The following is a 14181-nucleotide window of genomic DNA, read 5'->3' on the forward strand; positions in this document are numbered from 1 at the left end:
GCTCACTTTGTTCAAATAACAGCGGCAAGTGAAATTATTTAAATGTTACGTGTCAATATTTAGTATTAGAAGCAAGTCATAATGACTTATGAAGGCCTCCCCACGCCATATCAATCATGGCAGTTGTTTGACCATACTTCACCATGTTGGAACAGTAACCGTTGATCAAGGGGGAAGGGGCCCAGAACTTGGTTCAGATGTCAATCACCACTGCTGTGAGTCGTTGCTGGGAATTAAATTTAGATTGCTGTGTTTGTAGCACAGTGCACTTAGAATACACAGCAATAATCTATGAAGTATCACCGATGAGAAGGAGTGTGTGAGATAACATTAAATGTAACACGAGGCCATTCACACTACCGTATCCCCCAGTTTACCTACAACCATGCAGGAAGTGCGAGGTGAACAGGTCGCGATGCTGGTGACTGCTTTTGGAAACTACTGCATCCAAAAAGTACACTGACGTTTAAACGAGGGGGGTCACTACAGGCTCAGAAAGATCAAGACCAGAGTCCAAGCTTTAGCAAACAGGAGCTGATAAACCGCCTGTTAAAATCCTTGGTGGTCCAAATGATCGCAATTCTTGTCTCCATTCTCGGCGTTCAGCAACGCTCGCCGTTCCCGCAATAACCGCACCGACAAAATAGTGAGGCAGTGGCGGTGGCGGCGGTGGCGTCGATGAATCGTGCAAGGTTCTAAAGCGGTGGTGCCCTGTTACGCAGCGTGGTGGGGGTGGGGGGTGGGGGAGGAAATTGCGTCCACTTTTTCCAGTGGCGTCAAGCGTGTATGCCTCAAAACGTGGACATCAAGCAGAGCGAGCCGAGCGTGCCCATGGATGTGCCAACAACCCCCTATGGTTAGGGTGCTTTATAAGTAGCGTGAGTGTGTTACTTTGCACGGCAACCGTCCTTGAGTTGGCACATTCAAACGAGAGAGCAGGGAAAAGTTAGTAACTTGCTTACTCGAGAAATATTTAAAACAAAAACGGGTTTGTTCAATCTCGGCGTTATTAGTCCAAGCAGTGGCCCGATAAGCTAATATTCAACAAAACCAATTACATTTATATTACACTAAAACAACCCAGCGTAATGTTGGATGTTTGTAATGGCAGTTATGTTTATAATTTATCTAGTGATAGTTATAACGGTAGTTTATGGTTATGTTCAAGAGCGCTGGTGAAAGTGGCCCTCGAACACGCACCTGGTCATAGCACTGTTCTTGTTGACACGAGCCTTCAGTTCTTCATTCTGCTGGGTCAAGGCCCTCACTTTCTCTTTCAGTGCAACGTTTGTCTCATCCTGCAGAAGGGCGAGAGATTAATGTTCTACGGACTTGTCATTACAGAATAATTGTAAAAATGCGAGCTTGCAGGGGCAGTATGGGTCACAATTGGCTGTGGTAAAATTATATCGCGTTCAAACACATTCGTCACATTTATATCAATGGAATTTGATAAACGCCAGCCAGTTTTATTTATTTTCTGCAATAACACACAAACTGGAATATATAAACTCTATAATGCACGGTGACACGTCCTAAAATCCACTTGTGCTGAAATAGCAGTGTGGTAACGCTTAAAGGATTGAGACATTTATAGTTTTAGCCAAGATTAATGGAGAGTAATAACGGTAAGCTGCAGAAGTATTAACGTCATTCAACAAAATCACTTCTACTTTTTTAGCCAAACAATAAAACAGAGTATGCAGCGAGCTGCAAGCATCCAACGAGAATACAGCCAACAGGTGTCATTAATGATGAAAAATAAGAATAGCTTGTACCCTTTCTGGCAATAAAACAGATGTCAAGATACTCTTTGGTTCTTTCGGTAAAGTCACGTAGGAAAGAACCAAAGAGTATGGATTCCTGCAGTCACAAAAGCTTCAAATCAGGGTGTTAAGATGTTCAAACACCAAATCGATACCTTTTGCAAGGCATCAAGACTGCATTAACCACACTCGTGGCAAAACATGCAAACAAACACGATCTGATATTATAAAATATTATATATTAGATGATGCATTGTTTGTGAAACTGATTGGCCCCAACCAGAGACAGCCTTCTTTATGGCATCGTCTCACTGCCAGTGTCAGGCCAGAGGACGCCAAAAGGCGAACAGCACGAACGCAATGCAAGTATCAGAGCACTTACAGCTCGGGTTGAGCAGTTATATACAGTGAGGGAAAAAGTATTTGATCCCCTGCTGATTTTGTACGTTTGCCCACTGACAAAGATATGATCAGTCTATAATTTTAATGGTAGGTTTATTTTAATAGTTAGAGACAGAACAACAACTCCATAAAAACGCATGTCAAAAATGTAACGAGCTGAGATTAGGAGCACACTCTTAAAGGGAGCGCTCCTAATCTCAGATTGATACCTGTATAAAAGACACCTGTCCACAGAAGCAAACACTCAATCAGATTCCAAACTCTCCACCATGACCAAGACGAAAACGCTTCCAAGGATGTCAGGGACAAGATTGTAGACATACACAAGGCTGGAATGGGCTACAAGACCATTACCAAGCAGCTTGGTGAGAAGGTGACAACAGTTGGTGCGATTATTCGCAAATGGAAGAAACACAAAAGAACTGTCAATCTCCCTCGGCCTGGGGCTCCATGCAAGATCTCACCTCGTGGAGTTGCAATGATCATGAGAACGGTGAGGAATCAGCCCAGAACTACACGGGAGGATCTTGTCAATGATCTCAAGGCAGCTGGGACCATAGTCACCAAGAAAACAATTGGTAACACACTACGCCGTGAAGGACTGAAATCCTGCAGCGCCCGCAAGGTCCCCATGCTCAAGAAAGCACATATACATGTCCGTCTGAAGTTTGCCATTGAACATCTGAATGAGTCAGAGGACAACTGGGTGAAAGTGTTGTGGTCAGATGAGACCAAAATGGAGCTCTTTGGCATCAACTCAACTCGCCGTGTTTGGAGGAGGAATGCTGCCTATGGCCCCAAGAACACCATCCCCACCATCAAACATGGAGGTGGAAACATTATGCTTTGGGGGTGTTTTTCTGCTAAGGGGACAGGACAACTTCACCGCATCAAAGGGACGATGGACGGGGCCATGTACCGTCAAATCTTGGGTGAGAACCTCCTTCTCTCAGCCAGGGCATTGAAAATGGGTCGTGGATGGGTATTCCAGCATGACAATGACCCAAAACACATGGCCAAGGCAACAAAGGAGTGGCTCAAGAAGAAGCACATTAAGGTCCTGGAGTGGCCTAGCCAGTCTCCAGACCGTAATCTCATAGAAAATATGTGGAGGGAGCAGAAGGTTCGAGTTGCTAAACGTCAGCCTCGAAACCTTAATGACTTGGAGAAGATCTGTAAAGAGGAGTGGGACAAAATCCCTCCTGAGATGTGTACAAACCTGGTGGCCAACTACAAGAAACGTCTGACCTCTGTGATTACCAACAAGGGTTTTGCCACCAAGTACTAAGTCATGTTTTGCAGAGGGGTCAAATACTTATTTCCCTCATTAAAATGCAAATCAATTTATAACATTTTTGACATGCGTTTTTCCGGATTTTGTTGTTGTTATTCTGTCTCTCACTGTTCAAATAAACCTACCATTAAAATGATAGACTGGTCATTTCTTTGTCAGTGGGCAAACGTACAAAATCAGCAGGGGATCAAATACTTTTTTCCCTCACTGTACATGGGATGACTTTTAAATAGCTCACGCATCGACGTATTTTCAAAATGAGAACAACAAACAGTTGGGCGCGCACTTCTTCCAATTAACCTTTTGAGGCCAAAACAATGCGAACTTGCAAACGGAAATGGCAAACGCACACGGCATACGGAGGAAACGCAGAAGACCCTGGACCTTCAATGGTCCATGGGAGGGGGGACGCGGGACTGACCAGCTTCTCCAGCTCGAGGATTCGGTTCTGCTGCTGGTGGATGGTGTGCGCACGCATCTCCAGCACGGCCTGCAGGCTCGCCATCTCCTCTTGGATGTGCTGGTAGGGCGCCAGTGCAGCCTGCTCGTAAACAGCCGTCGAGAAAAGTCGATGTCGTCACTCCCGTCAGCGCTGCTGTGCCGTAACGCAAGTTGGTCGATATTATTCCGACTTCCACAATGACTGCGATTGAACAGTTGGCCAGTGTAAAAATGTAGCTGTCTAAATGTTTGCGTGTGTTTTTTTTTTCAAAGTATCAGGTCAAAAAAATATTAAAAATATATCCTTTATGCTGCGACTAAGGAAAGGAAGATCTCGCAGACACTTGAGCCATGGTGCATGCCAAATTGTGAATATATAATATCATATAATGACCAAGAAAATCGTAGCCAATGAAGACCATGGGTAGCGTCAAATATTTAAAATATCTACATTTAGAGTGCATCCCTCATATATCAAGTAAATACGATTTTCATTTTACCAAAATGAATCAATTGAGCATAACTTCAAGACAACGCCTCCAAAGTATGTGGCCATTGATCAAACGAAACAACCTCTTCACTCCTCTCAGCATGCCCCCAAACTTTGAAGGCTCCACAAGGATCAGAAGGTCAGGAAACACATTTGCGAATGCCTTTAAAAACGTGGGTGGGTGAATCCATTACAAAACGTGCAGAACCCAGGGGCACCGTATATATATATCCGTACCAAGCCTCCGCTCCACACGGTTGTGAACCAGAATTAAACTCTCGGCCCATGACATTCAGCCAAGAATCACATTGTCACGACAGTTGATGTATGAGTGGAAACCGAGGACTTGTTTTTTTGACCACCTTGTAGGCGGATAAACCTGTCAGGATCCAGTTTTTTGGAACATTAAATTAAAGACGCAGCTTTTAAATTGCTTGGGGAAACTGCAATGTGTCAGTGTAAAATTTCAATAAATGATTTACTGCTCAAAATACTATCCATCATCGGTATGAGTGTGTGCCATTTCGCATCATATTTAAGTGAAATCTATATATTCCATATTCTCCGGATGTAACTTTTTTGCTCCATATTAAAGAAATGGTTTAGGGGTGTATCTTATAATCCAGAAGATGTGTGTGTGTGTGACTATATTTGTATAACTTTATTGACACTGGGCACAAGATTTATGTGCGTTTTTACATTCAGGCGCATCTTACAATCCAGAGAATACGTTACATTTGTTTATTTTAGTTCATCAATTGACGCTCAAATTTGTTTCCCCGACCAAATATCACACAAAATGTTGCCTAAATGCCTCGGGCACAAGATTACATCTCGGCCCGCACATCGCACACGCACGCTCCGTAGCTTTTTACGGTGCGCATGAATCCACAGCCGTGTGCGAGGCATATAGGTCAGTACCGCCTACCAACTGTCCTGATTTATAGTCGTCGGCTATGCCACTGGAGAAAATTCATCCCGCAGGCCACAATCGCCCAGCTCCAATACGTCGACACACAGTCGCACGCAACCTCTGCCGCTCCAGGGCAATGAATCTTTGTCAGGGCGCATGCAACTTTTAAACAATAAATCCGAATGGTCAAACAGACGCATCGCCAATGTCACCCTGCCAGGGTCTGGGAATATTTAACGAAAGTTGCACATACACCACTGGGTTTCCAATTCGCTCTTCCGTTCGAATACGTGCCGTTCTATAACATATATTATCCATATCGCGTGGAGAATTGAAATGACAGGCAAACATGTATACACATCCTACCAAAAAATGTATTCTGCTCATGAACAGGACTGAAATGTACACATCCGTTTGCATTTAAGCGGTCGTCGTATATATATATCGTAGTAGTCCACCACCGTGGAGTTGATGCACGAGAGGGTTCGTGGGCAACGCAGCGAATGAAGAACGGCTCGGTCATCCGTTGGGTGGAAGAAACGGTCACCTGCACGGTCTCGGCGCTGTCCCTCTGCAGGGCCTCCTCAAAGCGCCGCGCCTTGTCCTTCAGGGAGCCGTTCTGAAAGGTCAGCGTGTCCACCTGGTCCTGTGGGCGTTTTTTATCGGGGGACAAGGTCACGCAAGGAGTCACCATCGGCGACTCTCGCTGCCAACTCGACACCTCCTCCCCCGTGCTGCTGTGCGCCCTGTCGCCGCGCGCTGTTTGCCCGAAGTCACTCTCGCAATATGAGACACTGTGCTCACGTGATTTCTCAGCTGCTCAAACGCGAGTAAAATTGTAACTAAAAAAAAAACGTGCACTCGATGGATTTATATACACTTGCACGTGCATTGATGTCCCCGTTTAATAATTTCCTGAGACCAAATCACCTGGACTGCGATTGTCGTGAGCCTGTTGAAGCCAGAGGCTGAGGGATTTACAATCGGCCTTCACTTCCCCTCCTAAAAATGTCTCCGTCGTGGCATTAAGACACTACGCAAAACCCTCCAGACGTCGACTGCAATTGCTCTTATTTATAAGCTGACAATTTTTGTGTATTACTATTGTATGCAAAACAAGCACTTGAAAAAGACATCAAGCAAAAACTATTTAGATCCACACTATAATGTTTTTCCTTCACAATCTGGCATCGGATTCCTCCACTATAAATAAATATTCTCATTCTGACCTTGGAATATCGCAGCAGTGGTAACAACAAAAATCATACTCTTGACGCATGTGCTCACCTGCAATAATAGCCTGGTCCGCTCAAACTCCTCTTGTAACGCTTTCTTCTCTGAGTCATGGCTCCTTTTGAGCTCTGCAGCAGTGACGTGTGACACACACACACACGCCTTAGTCAGTGTCCTTGCAAATGCTCATCATGCACCGTGTGAAGATAGTGCTGTGTTCAGCGGGCTTGAAGCATCCGCAGATATGTATTGCTTTTGTTAAAATAAAGTTATTATGGACAGAGTGATTGATTTAGAGATACTCCACTGATTTATAATTTAAAATTACCCTTATAAATGACCCTTGTGTATTAAGATTGGTGGATGACATGCAGAGGTTTTGAAATAACATTGATTTTTCTTGAAAATTTATTCCTATTATTCTCGTGGCACATCTATAAATGTAGGCAAACAAAGTATGTACAAGAAACAATATTGTGCAAGACATCAGGTGGGAAATCAGAATTAAATTTGTAAATGTAGATTCAACTAAACACACACACGTGCATTAACACGTCTCAAAAATAAAACCGTTGCATTTCAACCACTGTGTTCCTTTCCAGAGTAATTTGTGTACGGCTTGTAAAATGTAGAATCCGCAACTCTTTCGAGAGGCGCGACACTATTTTTGGGCACTCAAACTCTACAATAATCAGAAAACCCTCCTGAATAACTCCCAGGTCGGCATCGCATGTTTAACAGTGCCTAAAAGAAAACTTACTTTCAACTGAATCATCTGCTTGTCCAGGAAAATTAACGTTTACATTGAGCGTGTGTTTACCACGGGACAGGCTTACCGTCTTGCACTTTAGCCTGTTGCTCCTTCAATGAGTATATCTCCTCACTGTGACGGACCTCGATCTCCTGTGCCAGGGACTCCTGATTTGACTGCAACTCTTCCAGCTGAAACAAAACCCATATCGGGGCACAATCTTGGAATGCGAAGGAACGCACAGGTAGACGCAAGCGTCGATTTCACTTGGTTTCGTTTAAAACTGTATGTCTTAGGAACCAACCCTCGGTTACAAAAGGATGACACTGGAATAAAATATTTGTTCGTAATATTAGCATGCATAGATCCCGTGCAGTGTATTTTAAATAATGCAGTTACGTTGCCTGCACGCTGCTAAACAGCTAAACGTGGCACAACCTTACCTTGTATAGATTATTCTAAGGCGCTTTAACACAATTATACAATTGTACGTAAGATGATAGTGATTGAACTAAACAGTGGGGTTCTTAAAAGTGGCGGTGTAGTTATGGTGAAAGGGGAACTGGCGGGAGAGGCTAAGGAGGGATTGGGGTTGGCCTGGTCTGGACATCTGTACAAAAATAGAGCTTTATAGCTCATCGGATTCGTCGAGTCTAAACACAGATTCCGATTCTGGTCGTCGCCGATGATGCGTGCATGGGCCGTGGCAGCCTCGCGCTATAACGGCGCGAAAAAACCAAACTTGCTCATCAACCACGTGCAAAAAAACGGGCGGGAGGGGGGGCAGGTCGGGGGTGGGGGGGGTGGCTGGGTGGGGGGGGGGGTGGCTGGGTGGGGGGGGGCAGTTGCACCGCCTGCGCACCTGCTCGCGGTGCTGCACGCGGAGCTCGCCCAGGGCGGCGAGGTGCTCGCGCCGAAGGGCGTCGCGCTCGGCCTCGTGCTGCAGCCTCAGGCCGTCGCGCAGCGAACACAGCGCCAGCGCGTGCTCCTCCCCGGCCCTCTCCGCCTCCCGCCGCCACCTGTCGTGCAGCTCCTCCTTGTCGAGCTGCAGCGCCTCGCACCGCGCCGCGCTGCTCGCTGTGCAGGTGGGGGGGGGGGGGGGGAGGGGGGGGGGGGGCGCGGTGAGCAGCGGTGGCGTGAGGAGGCGAAGGCGCTGGGAATGCTCCGCGAGCGCTGCCCCGAGACGCGCTGTTGCAGCACCCGCACTTTTGTGTGTACGCATGTTGAACTTCTTTCGCACCATACGTAGCCAGCTGTGCCAATCGGAAGTGTGGGAACTTTACCCCCCCACCCCAGCCCAGCCCAGCCCCCACCACGTCCGACCGGACGATCGATAACTATAAAGACAACAAAATGTGTGTTTTATTTTACCAGTTAAGGCCCACTGAGCTGTATAGCTCTATTTCAGAAGTGACCTGGCCACAAATGATAACTCAACAAAGTGGCTTATCATCACGTGATAATTTATAACAGCCAAATACTCTAAACACGCGATGTTGATTCTAAATGTGGAGGGAAAAAACCGGAGCACCTAGAGAAAAAGCCACATGACCGCGGGGAGAGAGACACGCAAACTTCATATATACAGCAGGCGTCAGGGTTGGGATCGAACCCGCAACTTCCTGCATACCAGGCGAGGGAGTTAACATCTCATCACCGTGGCGCCCTCCGCCGACACAAGAGGCGGAGGAGGATTGAGAAAAACTTGCGCCGTTGTTTCAACTGCTGTGCTGGATGTTGAATCGAACTGGAAGGCCCAGCATGTGAATCATTGCACAGCAGCATCACCAAAACAAAAGCGAAGTAAGGCCCCAAAGTAGCTTAAGTGGGGGACCCGGATTCATAAAAATATAGGTGAATTGCATCAACTTTCATCTCAAATTCTAATCGTATTAAACATAGTAAGCTCACATGAAAAGCAAACAAATGTGTTCACTAACCTGAGATCATATCCGGGCTCACGGTTAACATCGGTGGCCGAGTGATATACGAACTGGCCCTGGGAACCTACTTCACCGATCCGCACTGACCGTGTGGTGAAGCATGGTCGGACAACCCTGAGTGACCGACGCACAGAATGGGGTGGCCTTCATTCAGCAGTGGGATTGACAAGTCGGAGTCAATTTGGCACTCCTCGTCGGTATCAAGCGTGGCATTATGCCGAGGAGGGATGCAATTACACGTTCCCCACGTTACGGCGAGCAGCGCAATCTCTGCTGCGCAGTGTTGTACATTCGAATTAGAAGGCACGCAGAGTTGTTTAGATCGTCACCAGGAGACAATGTGCACTCGTGAGTGGACAGCTGTTTGTCCTGCATTCGGTACGGGCGGCTCCGTTTCAAAGTGCTAACTGATCTTGCGCCATTGAGCTCCGTCGCACGAGAAACATGGAATAGGAGTGCCAAGAAATGCCGGTCGATAATCACGGCCGTCTAGTTTCCTAATGGTAAAGCTAATTCTTAGCTTAACTCGCAATACGGAGCCGACAATAATTAATGGAAAATATACGGTGACGTAATACGTCGATCAAGGTGCATAGAAAATGAGAGGTGTTTATTCGAGGCACGTGCATATATATCACTGAATGGCATGAGGAACATTCCTAAATTTGGTGACTAAAAATATCACTGAAATACCAAGAGAAACTTTCGGGTGCTGACGGCCCAATTATGAACAGGCTCCATTCTTTTTATTTCCCATTGGAGACCAAATTCAGAAAATATTACGACATCCAGCTGGTGAAAACTATTGCACCATCGTCTCTCAACCCAATCACATCCAATCCTGCTGCCTGTCCACACACTCTTTCATGTCCTATTCCTTAAAAAAAACACTTTTAAGGGACTTAAGGAGGCAGACACTGCGACTCGCCTCTGCAAATAGCCTGCTAAGACTGCCTCCCACAGGAGCGCCGAGAGCGTTTGTGGTTTTTGGACACGCGGGGCGAGTGGGAAGAAGAGCTCATCAGACGATAGCGTCACTCTCAAGGGGGCATATGCTGATTCCGCTCAATCTAAGCCACAAATGCAATTGTTATGGGAGGTCGTTCGTTATCCTGCGCTGCCAATATTTTCTGGAACTTCCTTCCGCACACCCCCGCCCCCTGCCGCCCGTGCCGTTGGACTCCGCCCCTGTTTATGTCCAGGCTTGAAACTTTTTTTGCTCCACTCTCTCTCTATTACAATTACTTATGCCCACTAGATCCACGCAGAATCTTGAGATGCTGTCGTATAAGGATGCTATTTGAATTCAAATGCACAGGTCTGTTGCACGATTTCTAGAATGGAATGCACGCAAGGAAGCCGATCCGCATGCCGTGCCGGTCATGGCTGTTGTTGTTTGACCATACTTCACCGCCCTGGCTAGCTCGTGAGAGTTGCTGTTGTGAGAAGGCACAGGGCTGGCTCAAAACCTATGTTGCTGGGTTTGCCCCCTCCCCCGCTCCTCCAAAACAAACTCTAAATAAAATGCATAAAACTACCACTATTGTGTGGCAAACATACTTTGGGCCGACGGAATTTGTGCTCTCGGCGTGCAACAATGGGGCATTGCAATTCTATACGCAGTGGTGCATCGGCGCACGTATACTGTGCAAGGAGAGCCGCTAGCGCTCGGGGTTTGACGCCACCCTTTCACGGCGAGTAAAGTGCACAGCCAGCACAACCCCTGCCATTCCCCGCTCGCCGAGAGTGCCGCGTGTAAACTCGGTAGATCGAGCGAGCGTACAGACGGCCGATGCACCAGTGCTATCGAGGGGCCTGGAGAATCATCCTTTGGCTATTGCAGCGGCCCATTTGCTCGCATCCCCTTTAACCCGTTTCCTCAACGCCTGCCGAATGTACCGTGGAGGAAAAACACGACGATTGACAATCAAATGTTATGCTAAGAAGGTGATCGTGCAGCTCATGAGGTCAGAGCGCTGAGGTGGCACCGCTGAAATGCTGGGTTCAAATCTAGGTTTAATCCGCCTGTGATTTAAACTGGGGTTAAGCCGCTTCAGTAGCGAGTTGATGGTCTGAGCCCCGGTCCCCAATGACTGCACAAGCAATCCCATCACAAAATGTGCCTTTGCACCTAATGTGGATAAATGTCAGCTCTGATACTTAATATCAATTTGACTGCCATGCGATGACAATTGCTCTCATTGTCAGAGCGGATGGGAAAGTGCTGGCCAGACGTCACTCGAAGGGATCTCAGAGGCAGCTCCGTGATGTCTGCTTCCACGGGCCACACCCTATAACACAAAGAGTTGCACCGCCCTACGAGACACCTGCAGGGATCCTTGGCCTGATAACGTGCATTTCATCACGCAATCGGGATAAAACCACGTGTGAAATGGCCACTGGTGCATGGGCGTGCGCGCGTCTCCTTACCGAGCTCCTCCTGCACATTGTGTATGACGAGAGAGAGCTCCCGGTCCTTCCGCACGGCCTCCGCATGCTGTCAGGGAGGGGCGGCCGACAGTGGGGTAGGAAGAGAGATCGGGAGGAGGGAGTGGGGTGAGGAAGAGAGATTAGGAGGAGGAAGAAAATAAGGTTCGGATTAAGCGCCGCGCATTCCGCACGCTTGCGCAACAAGTTGCCCAACGTCCATTCGGGTTTCGCGTTTCACGACGTGCGGCGCACACGTATCCGAGTTACAGTCTGTTCGCGTTTCTGCATCGTTGGCAGCGGCACACAGCTGCAATAGTTAAAACGGCGAGTGCGGGTTGTGTGTACCGTTAAATTGCACGCAGGTGCCGCCCAAGCGTTCCTTTGCCTCCACTTGGATGTATATTCAATGGGAACTTGTAACTCCCCACGACCAATGACGTGCACTTTAATTACCGTCACAAGCCTTGCCCAGCACAAAACCGTCTACACAAACGCGTTTTATATAAATATTTAAAAATGCCTAGTTTACATAAGGCTAACTTCATTTGGTAACATTACAGATCCCTAGAGAGCTTATTAATTCAGCTCGACGGAATGAAACAAGTTTCAAGTTAATGTTGCATGCTCAGCTATGGTTTGCAATACGAGGTTATTATACAAGCCTGGATTCAAAGTTACAAGGTTTAATTTGATTTGCTGATAATGGCAGCCTGGTATTCGGCCACAAGGCACCGGCACTGGCCTCTGGCAAATCAAGGTACTAAGGTATCTCTCGCTTAATTTTAAATAACTTGAGATTCATTTTATTTTTTTGTCGTTACGTAAACGCGAGGGAAACTGGCACAAAGGCTGAAAAAGCTGCCAGATTCGACTCGCCACAGCTCACCTTTAAGACCGCAACATATTTTTTTGCTTACTCAAATAAAAGGGGGAAAATCGCCGAGCCGAGGCGGGCGATGCGCGTGTGTCGTTCGCGTTGCACGGTGCCCAGAAAACGACCGATCGAAATCGCAAGACGACCAGAATTTAAATTCGATGCGCGGACATATAAAACAACTTCACCTTTTCAACGGAGCGACTTTCAAAGCATGTCCCTTGAAGAGCGACGTAACGCTATGCGACCGATACATATACCGCCGCCAGCTGAGACAAATGACCCTGCATCAACCGCAAGCCACCGAGCCACCCACCCACCCCCCTCCTGCTCTCCGGACAACGCGCTGTGCCCTTCCCTTCCCTCCCGCTACATATTTATTTACCCGTTTTCTGGCCTGGCACCCGCAGACGTAGAGTTTGCTGCACTTACAGCCCATGCCGCGGCTCTCCCATCCCGCACCGACCTCTCTGGCCCGACGCTTAACTTCTCGCCATCGCCGGGGCTGCGGCGGCGGCGGCGGCGGCGGCGGTGGTGGTGGTGCACCGTGGAATGCGCACGTCCATCCGCACGCACGCACGCACGCCCGTGTCAGCGCCGCAGTCTGGCACTGTGCTGACGTATTCTTCCCAGCAGCGCCGCAGCCCGCGCTTACCCTAATAGCCGCGCACAGCTTCCCCTCCGACGCTCTCACTGACACAAGCGCCACCGACCCCCCCCGTCCTCCTCTTTAAGCGAATGGTTACCCCCAGCCACATCCCCCTTGCCTCCCCCCCGGGTGCTGCCTCCTAACGAACCGCGATTAATTGCTTCGCGACGGATGCACACTGACACTGGCCGGCTCGGAATATTTTTGGATGCAAATTGTAAAATGTATTTACATAGCTCGGAGTGGCTCGGAACGCCTCCGCTGCGCAAGGGATTGCAGCTGTTACTTATTTCCATTATCGCAAAATACCATGAGTCATCTATCGCGTAAATACGCTGGAACGCCATGAATCTGTACCCATGCGAAATGCACATTGTGTTTCTGTGGAATGGTCTCTTACTTAAACTTACAATGTCCAAACAATGTAGTAAAAAAAACTTGATTTATAATATTATTTAAAATATATTCTTAGAGTAGTATACATTATTATTTGTGGAAAGATACATAGCTTCATCAGTTATTGATTCTTAAGTTATGTAAAAATCATCTTGCAATAGATATATGTTGTATGTAATTGGCACACGTCACCAGTGTAACCACTAGAGATGCTACCATTCACTGCGATAAAGAAAGTAATTGATTCTCTGATACAATCGCAATCCTAAATCGCAATTTATATGATTGGAGGTGAATCATTCCACTATTCTGTACAGCTGTCATTTACAGCCCTTTGTCATTCTTCTCATGGTCAAAGTGCCTCCCCGTTCCGTGTCAGTCTTGGGAGTTGTTTGACCATACTTCACCACACTGCACAGTGCCGGTTGGTGAACAGGGTCCCAGAACCGGTTCATATATCACTCGCCACTGATTTTAGCCGTGGCTGCGAAATGAATTGAGGTCACCGGGTTCGTAGCGCAGTGAGCTAACCGCTGTGCCACTGCTCCCCAATTACATAAACATCCCTGAAATCATTTATTACAGAAGAGAGATTTGGC

At 47.4% G+C, this 14181-nt stretch overlaps 1 protein-coding gene across 5 annotated transcripts in view; it reads right to left on the minus strand.

Moving 5' to 3' along the window:
* LOC116942961 (uncharacterized) overlaps nucleotides 1–14181 on the minus strand; it is a 79461-nt gene that overhangs the window by 2746 nt on the left and 62534 nt on the right. For all 5 annotated transcript variants that reach the window (XM_032955485.2, XM_032955482.2, XM_076067428.1 and 2 more), the window contains 7 exons: nucleotides 11664–11730; nucleotides 8153–8367; nucleotides 7376–7481; nucleotides 6594–6667; nucleotides 5854–5952; nucleotides 3884–4003; nucleotides 1201–1298 (listed from right to left, as the gene is read on the minus strand). In XM_032955485.2, the coding sequence (XP_032811376.2) occupies nucleotides 1201–1298; nucleotides 3884–4003; nucleotides 5854–5952; nucleotides 6594–6667; nucleotides 7376–7481; nucleotides 8153–8367; nucleotides 11664–11730 (779 nt within the window). The remainder of the gene's footprint in view (nucleotides 1–1200; nucleotides 1299–3883; nucleotides 4004–5853; nucleotides 5953–6593; nucleotides 6668–7375; nucleotides 7482–8152; nucleotides 8368–11663; nucleotides 11731–14181) is intronic.

Source organism: Petromyzon marinus, chromosome 16 (assembly GCF_048934315.1).
Source record: "Petromyzon marinus isolate PM22_M1 ecotype Great Lakes invasive population chromosome 16, UKy_Petmar_22M1.pri1.0, whole genome shotgun sequence".
In the NCBI taxonomy this organism is placed as follows: Eukaryota; Metazoa; Chordata; class Hyperoartia; order Petromyzontiformes; family Petromyzontidae; genus Petromyzon; species Petromyzon marinus.